The following is an 18501-nucleotide window of genomic DNA, read 5'->3' as shown; positions in this document are numbered from 1 at the left end:
CAGCAGCACTTGCAGTGTAGGTCCTCTCCTGTCGAAGATCAGGTATCGAGTGATTGAACAGTGAGAAAATGGCGGTCACGTCCCTGGCGGTGCGTTCCGTCACCGCCGGCGTACATCGTCATTGGCTCCTGGGACCCATAGGGTCCAATGTTAACCAATGCAGAACTGCGCTGCGGTCTTAGACCGCCTACCGCGACGGTGTACGCCAGCGCAGTTACCTCATATCCCATTGTCCCACTTTACAGGTCAGGCAGCCGCCACTTCAGGAGCCCACTTGGCTTTATTTTTGACTACGTCACACATACCTAGGCCTTGGCTAAACACTCATACAGGCAAAATTCGGTTTATGAATAGTTTTCGGAGTAAGTTGTGTTTACGTACCTCAGAGTTGGTTGACTCTGTGCTCGCTGTTCTCCTCCACAGGCAGCGTCCGCTGGAGCATGTGAGGAGATGGCGGCATCCTCCGGTGTACAGACTGCTGGTGGACCTGTCGACAATGGAGGAAAGACATGTGATCATCACCTACAGGCTTGATCGTGCCACAATCCAGGAACTGTGTGCCCATTTGGAGCCAGACCTGATGTCAGCTATCCGCCATCCCACAGGAATCCCCCCTCAAGTGCAGGTGCTGTCAGTACTCCATTTCCTAGCAAGTGGGTCTTTTCAAACAACAGTGGCCATAGCATCAGGGATGTCCCAGCCTATGTTTTCCAACGTGTTGTCCAGAGTGTTTTTTGCCCTGCTGAAACACATGTGGAGCTACATCGTTTTCCCTCAGGTGGAGGATTTGCCTACAGTGAAAGGTGACTTCTATGCCCTGGGACATATCCCTAACATCATAGGTGCCATTGATGGGACACATGTGGCCTTTGTCCCCCCCCACAGGAGTGAACAGGTGTAGAGAAACCGGAAGAGGTACCATTCGATGAATGTGCAGATGGTGTGTTTGGCAGACCAGTACATCTCCCATGTTAATGCAAAATTCCCTGGCTCAGTGCATGACGCTTACATCCTGCGGAATAGCAGCATCCCTTATGTGATGGGGCAACTACAGAGGCACCGGGTGTGGCTATTAGGTGAGCACCTGGACTCAAATCAGTGGAAATAGTTGTCTGGTTCTGGGTATGTCCCTAAGAGTTAGTGTGTGTCTAACAGTTGTCCCTCGCCATTTGCAGGCGACTGGTTACCCCAACCTGTCATGGCTACTGACCCCAGAGAGGAATCCCAGGACAAGGGGCAGAGGAACGCTACAATGAGGCCCATGGGCGAACTAGGAGGATTATAGAGCAGACCTTCGGCCTCCTGAAGGCCAGGTTCCAGTGCCTCCATATGACAGGTGGACCCCTATTCTACTCACCAAAGAAGGTGTGCCAGATCATCGTGGCCTGCTGTATGCTTCACAACTTGGCTTTGCGACGACAGGTGCCTTTTCTGCAGGATGATGGTCCTGATGGAGGTGTTTTGGGAGCTGTGGAGCCTGTGGACAGCGAAGACGAGGAAGCAGAAGAAGAGGACATCAACAACAGGAACTCGGTGATCCTGCAATACTTCCAGTGAGACACAGGTAAGAAGACAAACCTGCCTGCTACATGTACTTTAAAACTACTACCTCTCTACTGTCTGTCCTTTTCACCCAGTGTATAGTCACTGAGTTGTCACTTTACCTTACAATTTCACAGATGTTGGTCCCACTGTGTGACATCTGCTTTGTTTCCTCATGGACTAGAGCTGTGTGACATAGGTATGTTGACATTACATTTGAAAGAGCATTTTGTCACTGTAATTGCTAACACACTAATTTGAAATCACAGACAGACTCCAGATTGTTTTCTGCTTTAAGGGTGTTTATTTAAGTGCTCAATATTGGAGGGGGTTGTAAAATGGTGAGGGGTGATGGTGGAGGAATGTCCATGGCAGAGTCCAAGCTATTAGTCTCACAGGTGCATTTTCCAAAGGGGCATAGGAAGTGGAGCTGGGGCAGTTTGAGGATGGACAGGGTGACAAGGTGGGACAAAAGGATGACAATCAGGGTGTTCTTATTTCTTGGCGGGGGTCTTGGCATCGTTCTCTGTCTTTGTCCTGGATCTCAGGGACCGTTTGCGGGGTGGTTCTCCCTCTGCAGGTGGTGGGGTGCTGGTGTGGTAGTCCTGTGGCGGTGCCTCCTGTCCACTAGCGCCGGCGGAGGTGGTGGGCAGTTTATCGTCCAGGCTAGTGTCAGGGGCCCCTTGTTGTGCCACAGTGTCCCGCCTGGTGTTGAGGACTTCCTTCAGCACCCCTACAATGGTGCACAGGGTGAAATTGATGGATTTGAGTTCCTCCCTGAAGCCCAAATACTGTTCCTCCTGCAGCCGCTGGGTCTCCTGAAACTTGCCCAGTACCGTTGCCATCGTCTCCTGGGAATGATGGTAGGCTCCCAGGATGTTGGAGAGGGCCTCGTGGAGAGTGAGTTCCCTGGGCTTGTCCTCCCCCTGTCGCACAGCAGCCCTCCCACTGTTTCCCTGGGCCTCTGTCCCCTGAATGGTGTGCCCACTGCCCCCAGGTCCCTGTTGTTGGGGTGGTGGGTTAGCCTGGGTTCCCTGTAGTGGTGGACACACTGCTGATTGACGTGTCCTAGGGACAGAGGTATGGGCCCGCTGGGTGGGTGCTGTGCTGGTGTTTCCAGAGGGGGGAAGCTCTGTGGTGGCCTGTGATTGTGTGAGGGGAACTGACTGTCCCGAGGTCCCAGATGGGCCGGGCTGGTCGTCTAGATCCAGTTGGACAGAGCAGCTGTCATCACTGTGGCCCTCTTCTGTGGGTGGTGTGGACATGTCTGGACCCTCCTGTCGGTGACATTGGGTAGGGGTCCTGCAGGGGTGTAAAAGCATGAATATTGCATCTGTGTGTGCCATGGTGTGCAATGGGTGGTTGACCGTGTACCCCAGTGCTTGCATTCCTGTGTGGGACCTTGTGTGATGATGGTTTAGGGGGGTGTATGGGTATCTGTAGTGGACATGCTTTGGTGATGGATGTCCATGCTTTGGTGTTGCATGCAGGGCTTGGTGTTGGGATGGGTGGTTTGTGATATTGGGACATTTGTGAGGAGTAGGAGTGATGGGGGTGAAGGCGATGGTGGGGATTTGTTATGGCATGCATGTAGGGTGGGGGATATAGTAGTGAAGATTTGACTTACCAGAGTCCATTCCTCCAGTTACTCCTGCGAGGCCCTCAGGATGCATAATAGCCAAGACCTGCTCCTCCCATGTTGTTAGTTGTGGGGGAGGAGGTGGGGGTCTGCCGCCAGTCCTCTGTACCGCGATGTGGTGTCTTGAGACCACGGAACGCACCTTCCCCCGTAGGTCGTTCTTCCTCTTCCTGATATCATCCCTATTTCTTGGGTGCTGTCCCACTGCGTTGTTAACCATAGCTCCATCTTCCTAGCTATGGAGGTGTGCTGCACCTGTGATCCGAATAGCTGTGGCTCTACCCGGATGATTTCCTCCACCATGACCCTGAGCTCCTCCTCAGAGAACCTGGGGTGTCTTTGCCGTGCCATGGGGTGGTGTGGGTTATGTGTGGGTTGGTGTGTGTTGTGATGTGTGGGGTGATATTTAGTGTGTGTTGTGTGAGGTGCGTGGATATTACGTGGGTGATGGTGTTGAGTGCCTGTGGATGCTCGTTTGTAGATGGTGGTGTCTCTCTGTGGCCTTCAGTCACAGTTGTTGTCGTAGGGGTTTGTGGGTGATGTGGGTGTGTGTTTTATATTGTATTGGGTGTGTGGAAGTGGTGTGTGTATGTGTATCAGGTGTGTGTATTTGGAATTGTCCAATGTGGTAGTGTTTTGTAAATGTGTGTGTATTTTGAGCACCGCGGTGTGTACCGCCAGTGGAATACCGCGGTTGAAAGACCGCCGCGTGGATTCCTGGGTCGTGATAGTGTGGGCGTATTCCTGTTGGCGTGACGGTGGAGGTTTTGTTTTCGCCAGTTTATCACTGACCTTTGATGTGGCGGACTTGTGTGGGTGTCTAAATTTTGGCGGATTCCGACCTGTGGGTCATAATGACCATGGCAGAATTCCGAGGCCGCAGTGGTGTGTTGGCGGTCTTCAGCACGGCGGCAAGCGGCTTTTACAGCCAATGTTGTAATGACCCCCTTAGTGTCTTAAGTATTGTTGTTGTTTTGTTAATGGCCCAGCAAGGATTTATGGTTGGCACTGTTAAAGGCTATTTGTCGGTTCTTTTGGCTTTTTTGAGGTTGCCAGATGAGTCATCTTTGTTTAAATCAGCTGTTAAGATTAGATTTCTCAAAGGTCCAAAACCAACAATACCCTTGCGATGCTCCAGAGGGGGCTTTTCTAATGTGCAACCCAGCCTACACACAGATCTGGAGAAGAGATAACCTTTGCCACTTTTTGACTGCATTTTTGACTTTTTGTCTAGGCTTTTTGGACTTTTCTGGTGCTCCGAGGATGTCCAAGAAGACTGGTTTCATGCCTTGTGACTCCTGCCACCACATGTCTGTGGTGGATCCACACCTGGTGTGTTTGTGGTGCTTGGAGCCCGACCACGATCTGAAGTCGTGCTTCGACTGCTGGGCCATGAACCGGAAAGCTTTGAGGGAGCTGTCCCTGAAGCTGCTCGTAGCCCGGCGTCCAGCTCTGACTCCCTCCCAGTCTCAGTCGAGAGGAAGGTCCTGAGACTGCTCGCGGAGCCACCACCACCACTCCTTTTCATCCCATTCTAAATCTTCGGCACATTGGGGTAGGAAGAAGAGGTGGAAGAAGCACAATTGCTCTATGACTTCACGCCATCTGTCAGACGCGGGCCAAGGACCGTCCTTGCTCTAGGCCTCTGTTCTCGGAGCCTACTTCTGGGTCAGCTCCAGGCCTCCCCGACTTTCGGGGAGCCAGAGCCACCCCTACCCAACTCAAAGAATCTTACACAACCATGCGCTTAATTTTTGGGCAGGCCAGCTATGTTGGATAGCCCTCAGTCTCCACAGGGTTGGCAGGGTCTCCTTTGGGTTCTGCGCTGGCGGCTTCGGCCTCGGTTCCAAGGGGCACCAAAGGATTCTCTTTCAGATCTGAACTGGCGTTGGTCGTACCTCGACCTTTGTCGACGTCAGTTCCAGCATCGGCACTCTAAACGTCTCCTGGGCCCGCAGACGGTGTCAACCCTATACTCATCGCCGACTCTGACACGGAGCCAGAATTACATCGTTCAACGCCGATTCCATCTACAGCAGGGTCTTTGGTCCCTAGGCTGGATTTCGACCCTCATTTTGATGGTTCTGACATTAGTGAAGGTATGGAGGGGTCGCTGGACCCTTTAAAATACCAGCTGGAACATTCTATGAACTGGGATCAGGAACTGAGTGAACCAGCAGGTTTGATACCCCACCTGACGCTGGTATGCTTTCTCCCCCTACCATGGTTATGGAGGAGGGAGCTTCTTACTCCATGGTGGTGAGCAGAGCAGCCGAGGTCTTGTGCCTCAAGCGGTCTTCAATGTCTGTCAGGAGTAACATCCTGACTGAGGTGCTTCTGCCTGGGGCTTCCACATCAGAACCCCTTTTGCCCTTTAATGAAGCGCTCACTGATGTTCTGCTGGGCACATGGTCCAAGCACAGCACAGTGTCCCCTGTTAATAGGACAATCTCCCCCTTCCATAGCCCTGTGCCTAACAACCCGGCTTTTCTGACCCAGTACCCTACCCCCAAGTGCTTAGTCATCCAAGCCTCAATCTCCCATGGCACGTTCCCTTCCGCTCCCCGGGATAGGGAATCAAAGAGGCAGGATCATTTTAGGAAGAAGTTTTTCTCTTTCTCCAGCCTCGCATTGCAGTTGGTAAACACTGCATGCCTTTTGGACCGTTACATCCATACTTTATGGGACACTGTCATGCAGGGGCTTCCACAGATCCCAGAGGAGGCCTGGGCCATTCTCTTCCAAACTGTTGCTGATGGGAGAGACGCTGCAAAGTTCACCATCAGATGTGGGCTGGAAACAACCAACTCTCTGGGCAGATTGGTTGCGTCGACTATATCTTTGAGATGCCATGCCTGGTTACGTACATCTGGCTTTTCAGGGGATATTGAATCCACACCGATGGACATGCCCTTTGATGGCACACATCTCTTTAGGGAGAAAGCAGACTCAGCGCTCGCATGACCTGCCCTACTGGTCCAACATCACGTCAGACAGGTGGGTTTTGCAAATAGTTGAAAGGGGCTACTCACTCCCTTTCAAGACCACATGTCCCTCAATGCCGCCATCCTGTGATTGAATGACAAAGGATCACCTGGCACTTCTCCGCGAGGAGGTTACGTCTCTCTTGGCCAAGGGAGCCATAGAGAGGGTCCCTGTGCCAGAAGTAGGTCATGGCTGTTATTCCCACAACTTTCTGGTGCCCAAAAAGGATAATGGCCTCAGTCCTATCTTCGATCTCCAGTCCCTCCATCTCTTCCTCAAGAAGGAGAAGTTCAGATTGCTCACTCTGACTCAGGTCCTGTCTGCCCTGGACCCTGGAGGTTGGATGGTAGTGTTAGACTTACAGGACACTTTTTTCCATATTCCCATCTTGCCTGCCCACATACTTTTCTTGCAGTTTGTGGTTGGTCATAAGCATTTTGAATTCACTGTGCTCCCATTTGACCTTACCAGCGTCCCTCGGTGTTCACCAAAGTGATGGTGGTGGTCGCAGCTCATCTGCGCATGTTAGGGGTTTCAGTCTTTCCCCACCTCGACAACTGGCTGTTGAAGGCGAGCTTGCCCCACGCTGTTGTCTCCCACCCCCAGACTACAGCGAACCTCCTGCATTCGCTGGAGTTCACTATAAACGTGCCAAAGTCACACCTAACTCCCTCTCAAATGCTCCCTTTCACCAAAGCTGTTCTGGACACAGTGCCGTTTCGGGCCTATCCTCCCAACCAGCGAGTCCAGGATATTCAGGCTATGATACTGATGTTTCAGCCTCTGTCCTGGATTTTCGGCGAGAATGACTCTGAGGCTGCTGGGTTTCATGGCCTCCTGCATCCTGCTACTAACTCATGCCAGATGCCATATTTGAGCTCTGCAGTGGGACCTGAAGTTCCAGTGGGTGCAGCATCAGGGAAATCTCTCCAACATGCTCCAGATCTCCGAGGGGACTGCACCAGATCTGCAGTGGTGACTTCTGAACCGCTATTGAGTCAAGGGCTGATCCCTCTCCCTTCCCCAACCAGATCTCACTGTAGTGACAGATGCGTCTCTCCTAGATGGAGCGGCCACTTGGGAGAGGCATGGATCAGAGGAGTCTGGTCTCCGTCCGAGTCCGAGTTCATTATCAACCTCCTGGAATTCAAAGTGATCCAACTGGCATTGAAAGCATTCCTTCCCTCTCTCAAAGGGAAAGTGGTCTAGGTGTTGACTGACAACACCAAGGCCATGTGGTACTGCAACAAGCAGGGTGAAGTGGGGTCATGGACCCTTTGTCAGAAGGTTCTCCACCTCTGGACATGGCTGGAACAGCAGGGTTTAGCCCTTGTGGTTCAACATCCCACAAGCTTTCTGAATGACAGAGCGGACAAACTGAGCCGTTGATGCCTGTTCGATCATGAATGGCATCTCCATTCAGAGGTGGCGCAAGGTCTCTTTCAGCAGTGGGGAGAGAATTGGTTAGGTCTGTTCGCCTCTGCAGAGAACGTTCAGTGTCAGCTGTTTTGGGCATTGGAGTTTCCAAGGTGGCACTCGCTCCGTGACGCTTTTCATCTTGAGTGGAACTCAGGCCTCCTGCCTTTCCGCAGCACCAGGGGATGGTTCTCCACCCAAACCTGTCCTGTCTTCACCTTCTTGCATGGATATTGAGCAGCGGCAATTGACAGCTTTTGACCTTCCATCTGAAGTCTGTGGAGTTCTCTTGGCAGCCAGGCATCCCTCCATCAAAATAGTATACTCCTATTGTTGGAACAAATTTGTGGCATGGTGTACGGACAAGCCTGTTGATTCCCTCTCTGCCCCTCTTTCCGAGGTTCTTCTGTTTGTTCTTTCTTTAACCCAGCAAGGCTCTGCTCTGGGCACCCTCAAAGGTTATTTATCTGCAATCTCGTCTTTCCTCCAATTTCCTGACCAACCCTCTTTGATAAAATCTCCCATTGTTGGAAGATTTCTTAAGTGTGTTACCCATCTCTTTCCTCCTTCCCCGTTCATAATGCCTAGTGAGGTTTGAACTTGGTTCTTACATTTCTGATGTGCGCTCCCTTTAAGCTGCATCAAAATTGTCCACTTTGCCTGCTAACTCAGAAAATAGCCTACCTTGTGGCTGTCACCTCTGCCCGCAGAGTTAGTGAGTTGCAGGCTCTTGCTTCTAAGCCACCTTTTCTCTCTGTCTACCCTTATAAGGTAGTGCTTCATACTAGGGCTTCTTTTCTCCCTAAAGTAGTCATGCCCTTTCATGTAGGCCAATCCATCACCATACCTACTTTTTACGCGCCCCCACATCCTTCTAAAGAAGAGGAGAGACTCCACTGCCTGGACGCAAAAAGAGCTTTGGCGTTCTACCTCAATCGCACTCAAAAGTTCCAAGTGGATGATAATCTCCTTGGGGGCTTTTTGGGCATGAAGAACGGTCGGGCAGTGCAGAAGACATCCATCTCAAGATGTGTTGTTCATTAAAATGTGCTAAGCTTTGGCTAAGAAGCAACCTCCTGAGGGTTTGCGTGCTCGCTCACTCTACCAGGGCAGCAGCTGCAACCACTGCGTTAGCATGTGGAGTTCCAGTCCTGGATATCTGTCAGGCAATAATGTGGGCGTCCTTGCACACGTTCACTAATCACTACTGCCTGGACACTCAGGTCGACAGGGACAGATACTTTAGCCGTTCTGTCCTGCAGGACTTCCTAGTATGATCGTGGTTCGCAGACCCGCCTCTGGGGCTGGTATTGCCTGGGTATCTATTCTAAGGTAAGGAATCTGCAACTAGAAGTCTCTCTCAGATGAATAAGTTACTTACCTTTGATAACGATTTATGTGGTAAAGACATATTGTGGTTGCAGATTCCTTGCCGACTCACCGATCCTTCCCGCATTGAGAACTGATTTCTAGGGATAGGGACTTCCCTTTCAGGGCCCTAGTTCAAGCGCACCAGTATGAGTGTTCTTAATGGCTCTGCGCTTCTGGCATGGAAAGTTGTAAAAACAAACTAACAGCGTGCTGAGGTGGTGCCTATATACATCCTGTGATACTCATCACCAATGACGGACACGATGTCCGCCGACGCGCTCTATCGGCGAGCAGGGATACTGCTCTAAGAAAACTCTCTGGATCCAGACTGACGCCTGGGGAAATTCTAAAGTGAGGAATCTGCAGCTAGAATATGTCTCTACAAAATAAATTGTTAATGAAGGTAAGTAACTTGTTCTTCATTATAACTCTTGACCCTGAAAACATTTTTCTGGTGTACATAAAGTAAGCTTGTCGCATGAGTGAGCTGCTGGCTCTCTCTGTCAAGCCATACTACTCAACATTTTTTCAGACTAACTGCTTCCAAGAACATTAACTCCATTCCTTCTAAAAGTTAATAACAACTTCCCATGTCGGGCTGGCTATCACCCTTCCAACTGGCTTTGCCCCTCTTCCTTCCTTGAAAGAGGAAGAGAGAATCCACTGTTTGCATCCCAAAAGAGCCCTCAGTATCTATATTGATTGTACCAGGGACTGTCAGGAGGACATTTGTAGGAAAGTACCCTCTTTCTTGGCATGGTTACCCTCATTTTCTGCCTGTTGTCAGTGTGTTTGACTGTGTCTGCTGGGATCCTGCTAATCAGGACCCCAGTAGTTTTGCTCAGTCCTGTAAAATTTACCTTTTTCTTCCCACAATTGGCATACTGGTCTCCTCATGTGAGTCTCTAGTGTATGGTACCCAGGTACCCAGGCCATTGGGGTTCCAGGGGATCCCTATGGGCTCGATCAGTTGCTCTGCCACCCATAGGGAGCCCATGCAAAGGGTTCTGCAGGTCTGCCATTGCAGCCTGCGTGAAACGGGTGCATGCATCCGTTTTCACTACAGGTCACTACACCAGGTCGCTATAAGTCACCCCTGTGGTAGGCCCTCACAGACCAGAGGGCAGGGTGCAGGTACCTGTGTGTGAGGGCACCCCTGCACTAGCAGAATTGCCCCCACAAACTCCAGACCCATTTTCTTGGACTTCGTGAGTGCGGCATGCCATTTTATGTTGGTAACTCAGAACCCCGGCATGTTTGGTATCAGACATGTCGGAACCATACCCCAATACTGTTGCAAATATTGGAAGTATGATTCCATGCACTCTGGGGGCTCGTTAGAGGAGCCCCAGCATTGCTACCACAAGTCTTACAGGGTTTTCCGGGCAGCCCAGCTGCTGTCATCCCTCACACAGGTTTCTGCCCTCCTGCTGCTTGATCTGATCAAGCCCAGGACGGCAGAACAAAGAATTTCCTTTGGGAGAGGGAGGTAACACCATCTCCCTTTGGAAATAGGTATGACTGGCTTAGAAGGGGTAGCCTCCCCAAGCCATTGGTTTGCTTTGAAGTGCACATTTGGTGCCCTCCATGCATAAACCATTCCACATGGGCTCAGGGACCCCCATTCCCTGCTCTGACACAAATCTGGACAATGGAAAGGGGAGTGACCACTCCCCTGTTCATCACCACCCCAGGGTGTTGCTCAGAGCTCCTCCAGAGGGTCTTTGGGTTCTAGCTTCTTGTTTTCAAGGTTGGCAGGGAACCCTGGGAGCATCTGAGCAACCAGGCAAGGCAGGTGACGTCAGAGCCCCCTCCTGATAGGTCCTTACATGGTTAGGTGATCAATCCCCTTTTCAGGGCTATTTAGGGTCACTCTCTTGGGTGGGTCCTCAGATTTGGCTTGCAGGACTCCAGCAGGATTCCTCTGCAACCTCCACTTCGACTTCTGGCCACTGGAACTGCGACTGGACCCTCCAAGAACTGGCAACGCTGCACTCAACAAAGAAGACTCTTCCGCAACTTTGTTTTCATGACTCCTTCCAGCTTTGCAACATTTCCCCGGCTGTACGTCCTTAGAAGACAGCAACTCTTCAGCCTGCACAAGAAGAAGAAATAATCTCCCTTGGAGTGAAGGAGTCTCTCCCCTGCAATCGCAGGCACCTACAGCAATTGACTACTGGGTGTATGGATCTCCCCTCATCTTGAGCTGAGTGGATCCTGCATCACAGGTGGTGGTCCGGAGTAGTCCTCTTGGTCCTCTCTGCCCAACTGTCCAACTTTGGTGGAGGTAAGCCTTTGCCTTCCCACGCAGGACAGTACCCTGTGCATTGTGTCTCTTGCAGCTGCCAAAGCTAGTTTGCATCTCCTCCAAGGTATCCTCAGGCGACGTGTAGTTCTAGCCCCCAGCACTCTTTCCTGCCAAGTACAGCCTCCTGCATGTTTCTCCAGCGACACGGGATCCTCTTTTGTAGTGCTGCATGGGCTACTTCTGTGACTCCTGTGTCCCCGTCATGTGGGACTTCTGCGAGTGCTGCCTCTGCTCCTGTGGACTCTCTGCAATGGTCCCCTGTGACTCCCCTCCTGAGTTCAGTCCTCCTGGGCCTTGCTAATCCCTAACAGCACCACTTTTCCACTAACCGCGAGTTTGCCTTTGCCAAAGCTTGATGGTAGAATTCCTGCACCAACACCCATCTGCAATCTTCACTCCAGCGTGGGACATCATCTGCATCCATCGGGAACTCTTCTCTGGCTCCAGGGCTGCAGTGCTTAGCTGTTCTTCATCACCGTCGACCAACTCCTGCAAGTACAGCTGGGTGGGTAGTAGCTCCTACTCCTCCTGGACTCCATTGTGACTCTTGGACTTGGTCCACCTCTCTCCACAGGTCTTCTTTCTTCAGGAATCCACCGCTGCTTTTCTTGCAGTCTTGTCTTGGGTGTCTTCTTTTTCCGCTTTTCCTCCTTTTTGTCGGTTTGGGGAAATTCCAGTAATTTACTCCAGCTTTCCTGGTCGCTGGGGGGTATTGTGTTACTTACCTCTGTGGTTTTCTAGTACTCCTTGCTCCCCTCTACACATTCTACTTACCTGGGTGGGGCTCCTGTGTTCGCATTCCATTCTTTTAGTATATGGTTTGTGCTCACCCTAGGGTCACTATTGGTTATTGCCATTTGCACTGTTTTCTAACCTTTTGTATACCTATTTCTGAGTACTAATGTATATATTTAATGTACTACTTACCTCCTATTGGAGGGTTGCCCTTTTAGTAAGTTTGTGGTATTGTGTTCCAAAAATAAAGTACCTTGTAGCAGCACACGCTGTAATCTCTAATCAACACAAGTATAACAGTACATACAACAGAACAAAACAGAGTATTGAGATTATATGTAAAGAGTCCTCATCCAATCAGTTTCATAAACAAATTCTTGTTTAATTCTTCATGTGCTTGTTCCCAATTCCATCACATATTTGCATAATATTCCAACTTTCATCAAAGGATCATCACAAAGTCGTTTTCCAAATTTTCATTAGTTTTGTCCATATCGGACTATTCAATCCATTATAACATCACTTATCATTAGTCATCACCACTTGTCACTCGTCCCACTTGTTACTTGTCAACACGTGCTTCGTCTAGGGAGTGCCCATTGACTTCATATAATCTCAATACTCTGAAATAATCGATATTTCTAACTGCAGATTCCTCACCTTAGAACGTTCCCCTGGTGCAATACTAAACCTGGAGAATTTTGAATCAGTGCTCCCTCACTCCAACAAAAGGTGCTATGTGGCTCTGTGCTGACTCCATCTCAGTCCCCGAACTTATGGAGTGGAGCCGCACAGAAAAAAAGAAATTGCACACTGAGGTCCGTTTCTTTCTTTTTGTGCCTTCCAATGTTGAACTGTAGCTCCACCGAAGGATGTTGCTGGTCTTCTGATGACTGCAGAACTATTCCTCTGCATGCTATAGAACAATGTCCTCAGCGAAAACAGCAAGATTCAAGGTTTGCTGTGTTTATGCTGGGCGTCGAACATGACTCTTAAGTTATATAAGTGCACCGTAATGCACCCAATGCTGATTTGAGCTTGGGCAGTGAGTTGTAAGTATTTGCAGTCTTTCTGATGATCCTGCTCAACTGGTTGTGGCTCCAGTCCCAAACTCAGGGTCATTCCTATGACCACTTCACTTCCCGCTCAAAGTTCTTCAGTTAGTCCAAGTCCAGACACAAGCATAAGGAAGCAAAGAGCTTTTCTGGTTTCCTGTTTTCCTCTTAAGCTTCACCAGTGCCCCTCATGTATTTGCAAATGTGATTGCCATGGTCACTGCCCATCGTCAGAGGTCAGGAGTTCCTGTATTCCCTACCTCTGTGAATGGCTGCTACAACCATGTTTCCACAGTCAGCCGTGGGTGACCACCAGATGAGGGCAGACATCATAGCATCAATGGGGTTTATAATAACTGACCTGAAGAACAGGCTGATTCCATCATAGAGGTTTCTATTCATTGTGGCGTTTCAGGACACAGTGAAGTAAAAGGACTTTCCTCCACCGCAACAAGTTTGGGACTTTCAGGCTCTGATCATGATGTTTCTGGCTCAATCCTGGATTCAGGTGAGGGTAGCCTGGGGCTCCTGGTCCTCTTAGCCTTGTGCATCCAGCTTATGAACTGTGATAAATGGCAGTTATGAGCCCTGCATTAGAACTAAAAGTCCTAGTGGGCCTAGCATCAAGGCCACCTTTTTGTCACTATTCAGGTCTCTGAGGAGATGATGCATGATCTACAGTGATGCCTGAATGGTCACAGTGTCTCCTTCTCTAACCAGAAGGAACAGTTGTAACAGGACTCATTGCTATTGGATTGGGGGGGGGGGGCTGATCTCGCAGACATGGAGTTCATAGACCTCTGGTCTCTGCTCTTCATCAACCTTCTGAAGCTTATGAAGCTACGGGACATTAGTCCTGCCATTAGAGCGTTCCTGCCTTCCACCAATGGGAGGCTGGTGCAGGTTCTCACGGACAGCACACTGCCATGTTGTACTGCAACAAGTAGGGCTCTGTCAGGCCCTGGTTCCTGTGTAAGGAAGTGGCTAGAGGGCAAGACTTCTTGATTCCACCAACAACCTGGTGAGGTTCTTGAATGCCAGAGCAGATTAACTAAGTGCATGTCATTTGGCAGATCACGAGTGTTGTCTAGATCTCTACAATGTGCAGGGCATCTTCCACCAGTGGGAAGAGCCCTTGATAAACCTTTTCACTGCTGTCAAGACTGTGCAGAGTCAAGAGTTTTGCACGTTTGAGTTTTCACAAGAGCCCTCATTATGAGACACAATCCAGCAGGAACGGAACAAGGGACATCATTCTCCTTTCTCTCACAGCTCAGAATTCTGAAAGTCAAGAACAACAAGGCCCAAGTGATCCTAGTGGCCCTGAATCGGGACAGAAGAATGTATTATTCAGAACTTCTAAGCATGAGCATCTGTCCTCCAATCAGACTCTCACTTAGGGAGGACCTCCTATCAGTAGTAGGGCAGGGGCTTCCACCCACATATGTGCAACTTACACCTCAATGCATGGAGATTTACTGCTTTTGATCTGCAGCCTGAATTGATGGATGTCATCCTTGCCAACAGATGCCCCTTTTCAAAATCCATCTTTGCCTGGTGCTGAGACAAATGTGTAACCTGGTGTGATGCCCAGGACTCTGACTTCTTACAGACAGAGCTGTCAGATGTCCTTTTGATTGTTTTATCTTTAGCCAAGGTAGGCCTTGGAGTGAGTACTGGCCAAGAAGAAGAAGAAGAAATCTGCGGTTAGAAGTATCCATGAAGAGGATGAGTTACTTCCCTTTAGTAACTTTTCGGGGGGATACTCTATCTAACTGCATATTCCTCACTTACTTCCCCCCTCCCTGATCTGTGTAATGGTCTTGTTTTAACACCTAAAAAGTTCCAAAGTTAATACTAAGAACACTGCTTTCAACAATTGTTCTGGATTCACGCCTGAGGGTACCCTAAGGGAAAAGACAAGAAACTGACATCAGCGAACAGAGGCAGCACTCATCTGTGGCTCTGCTATGTCAATTCTAGGGTGGTATGGAGTCAGCTCGGAGCTGTATGGCACCTCCTGTCAGTGAGCTGAAAACTGTGGCAAAATTCTCTGGATCTAAACTGGTACCTGTGGGATATTCTAAGGTGATGCATCTGTGGTTAGATAGAATATCCATCAGAAAGAGCGTTACCAAAGGTAAGTAACATCTTCCAGTTTCTCAAGGCGTAACGCTCATTTTGCCTTTGCAAAAGCAACTTTGATGTCCTTCCAAAAGCACAGGCCAATCTAGAAAATATTCTTGATCATGTGGGCCTCTCCTCATGTTTGCTGTAAGCATTAATCTCAAAAGCATCCTGTAGTAAGGAATTGGCACATTGACAGGTGGGATGGACAGATGGACCTCAAACCAGATCTTTTTCAGTTATAAAGCTGAATGTGTCTCTGAGACAGCTTTCTTCTGGCTCAACTTGTGCTTATTGGCACACCCAACAAAAGGAAATATCGAAATAAGAACCCCACTAGTATTGTAAAGTGAATTTTTGTTGTTTGCCCCTGGAGGGAAGAAAAGGTGGAGTGTATCCTTCTAATCACACCTGCTTTATGATGAACACATATCTGCATAAACCGCACAGGTTTGTCTCAGTAAGTGGAGTAACATCTAGACTGTCTTAAGACCAATATATAAATCTCTATTGAATTACAAAACCTTTTATCCCAAATGTCAAATATTGCAGAAGTGAATGTGTGAGCACCAAGTGGGAAGGCAGATCCTGGAATGCGGTTGACCAAAATTGTTATACTGATGCCTTCGAAAGAGAAAGCAAAACATTGCTCTAGCATAAAACCATATGTAGCAGGCTAATGAGGTTTCTTAATTACATACTTCTCATCATACGTTTTATATTCCTTTATCATTTTAAATCAAACAGTGAGCGCAGTGGCCCAGCAGGTTCTCTGGAACTGCTTGATTGAGGATCCATCCACAGTTCTTCGTCATTTCTTGGAGAAGCTTACCATAAGTAATCGGCAGGTAAATGTGCAGGAATTACTGGATATAAGAACATAATATAACCAAAACATAGCAAATGCAGTAAGTAAGTAGAGCACTTGAAAATATATAACTATACCACAAAATCTAAATCAATGGTTCCCAAACTCTTGATTTCTGTGGACCCCCACTTCAAAATTAATTGAACCCAGGGACCCCCACTATATCATCATTGGAATCCGGGGACCCCCGCCTGAGTCATGAGTGGAAGCTGGGGACCTAATTTGTCAATATTTGTTAATATTGTTTAATTTTCTAAGCAGTCGCGGACCCCCTGAGAAGTCTTCGCGGACCCCCAGGGGTCCCTGGACCACAGGTTGGGAACCACTGATCTAAATTATATAAAGTGATGATTAATGGCACAGTTTTTCAATAATCAGGAAACTATCTTTTACTTACTGCAATTCTAAGAAAAACAAACAACTTTTTTTTTATTCTGCAGGATGAACTGATATACATGTTGAGGAAACTGCTATTGAATATCGGAGATTTTCCAGCTCAGACTTCCCACATCCTGTTTAATTACTTGGTGAGCCTGAGTAAACATGCTCCTACTGAAAGTATGAGTATGCTTCTGATGAGGAATTGTAATTCTGTAGATTACCTGGTAGAGCTAAGGGGAAAGCTCCTTTTTTCTGTTGTTTGTTTTTTCCCATCACTGCAGTTTTCTCCCTCTTAATATCACTGCTTGTGATCTGACAATACACATTTAGAACAGCAGCACTGACACATACTTAAAGCCGACTTCAACTGTCATTTTAGCTATATTTGTGATTCTGGACACGTCAATGAAAACATTTTGGAAGATGGCTAAAACCCTCTATCCCTCATTTGTTGTCTCAAATTCTCCACTTCTCTTCATTCTCTGATCTTTACTACTGCTGATCATGTCTAGCGATCAGTGAATTCATGTTAAGTCATGCAAGTCCTTGCTATTTTACTTATACATATATCCTACTTCATTACAATGCAAATAGTTTATCCCTGCTCGATTTGTGGGAAAGTGACACTAGCAGTGCGTTCTCACTTGAAAGCAAAACTTAAATGGTTTTCAGAGAAGGGCTATTGTAGCTCCAAGAGTAACTGTTATCTGTAACGCCATCACCCCATTTCTCAGGTTGTTATCTCTGTTGTTCGTGGACCTCCTGTAGCCTGGAGAGGCTGAGAGAATACAGGGAATTCTTAGTGATAGTCATGTGTACTGAACAGTGCCCCCAACGTACGTCATCCTGAAGCACTTAAATATACTAAAAAATGTACATATGTGCACCTGTACAGTACTTTTCTGTAGAAAGAAGCAAAACGACGAGCATAAGGATGATTGCAGTATGAAGGCTAAAAATACTAAAATGTAATTATTTTTCATCTTAAAAATGTGTCATATTTAATAAAATAAACTAAATCACCCAAAGTGACTAGAGAAAACCTTTCACGATCTTCTATTAAAAGAAAAGTAAATGAGGGACAGTGTAGCAGATAGGATGCAATGTAAATGTGTGGAAAAAATTGGGATTGTGTCTTTAGGGCCTCATCTTTTGCCTGTGCACTATCGTGGCCCAAAGGTGATAGATAGGTCAGTTCTTATTTTCTGATCCTGGGGCCAAGAGCTTTGCCTTTTTTGTTTCATTGCAGATCTTCCTTAACCTTATCTTTTGTGATTCATTTGATATTTTAGTATTATGAATGAGTTTAGGTTTTTTCTGTCATAAAATATTCACCTTTTCTGTTAGGATGGCTTTAATATTTGCAAAGTACTCTGTTGTGGGAAGAAGATAGCCCAGTCAGACCCTCATAGAATCTGTATTGTATGTCTATGAGAATACCATCAACCTGAACACTGCAGCCACTGCCATAAGTTCTCCAAGAGAACCTTGAAGGACAGACGGAAGAGTAGGCTGCACAGCCTGCAGGAAAGGCTTTAGGAAGCAGCTTCTGGGTCTTTTGAAGGTCAAGGAGTAGCCCACATTTCTACCAGAACACCCTGTTCTCACTTGAAGGACTCCCCTGGGGCAGATTCAAAGAGAGGCAACACCAGAAGGGTCTCTCCTGCTTGATGTCGAGAAGCATGACTCATGTTTGCCTTTGATAAGCATGTCTTAGAAGTTGAAAATCAAAAGATTCTAGGCGGACACATTCAATGTTGACACCCATAAGAAAGATGCCATTGAGGCATTGTTTGGTGTCGAAGCCACCATCTCCATGTATGTCCAGTCATACTAAGGTGCAACATTCTAAGAAACCATCCTCTTAGACGCAGTTGCCTTTGTTATTGGGCTGACATTGATAACTGAAGAAAAGTACCCCACATCTCTGATTCAGAGTATTCTAAGACCTATTGGCTGTCAAGAGACGTCCCCCTGGAGGTAATTCTGTCTCCAGCAAGCTTCTCCTGGCCATGTCCACTACTACAGTGCCTTTGGCATGTCCACATCTGTCTCCAAAACATCCACAGCCAAT

At 48.2% G+C, this 18501-nt stretch overlaps 1 protein-coding gene across 1 annotated transcript in view; it reads left to right on the top strand.

Annotated features, from left to right (window-relative positions):
* UNC80 (unc-80 homolog, NALCN channel complex subunit) overlaps positions 1 to 18501 on the top strand; it is a 2774722-nt gene that overhangs the window by 1441269 nt on the left and 1314952 nt on the right. The window contains exons 36-37 of the mRNA XM_069225668.1: positions 15926 to 16026; positions 16487 to 16573. Of these exons, the coding sequence (XP_069081769.1) occupies positions 15926 to 16026; positions 16487 to 16573 (188 nt within the window). The remainder of the gene's footprint in view (positions 1 to 15925; positions 16027 to 16486; positions 16574 to 18501) is intronic.

This window comes from Pleurodeles waltl, chromosome 3_1 (assembly GCF_031143425.1).
Source record: "Pleurodeles waltl isolate 20211129_DDA chromosome 3_1, aPleWal1.hap1.20221129, whole genome shotgun sequence".
Classification (NCBI taxonomy): Eukaryota; Metazoa; Chordata; class Amphibia; order Caudata; family Salamandridae; genus Pleurodeles; species Pleurodeles waltl.
Note: the sequence above shows the minus strand (reverse complement) of the source record. Positions and strands in the feature narration are given on the sequence as shown.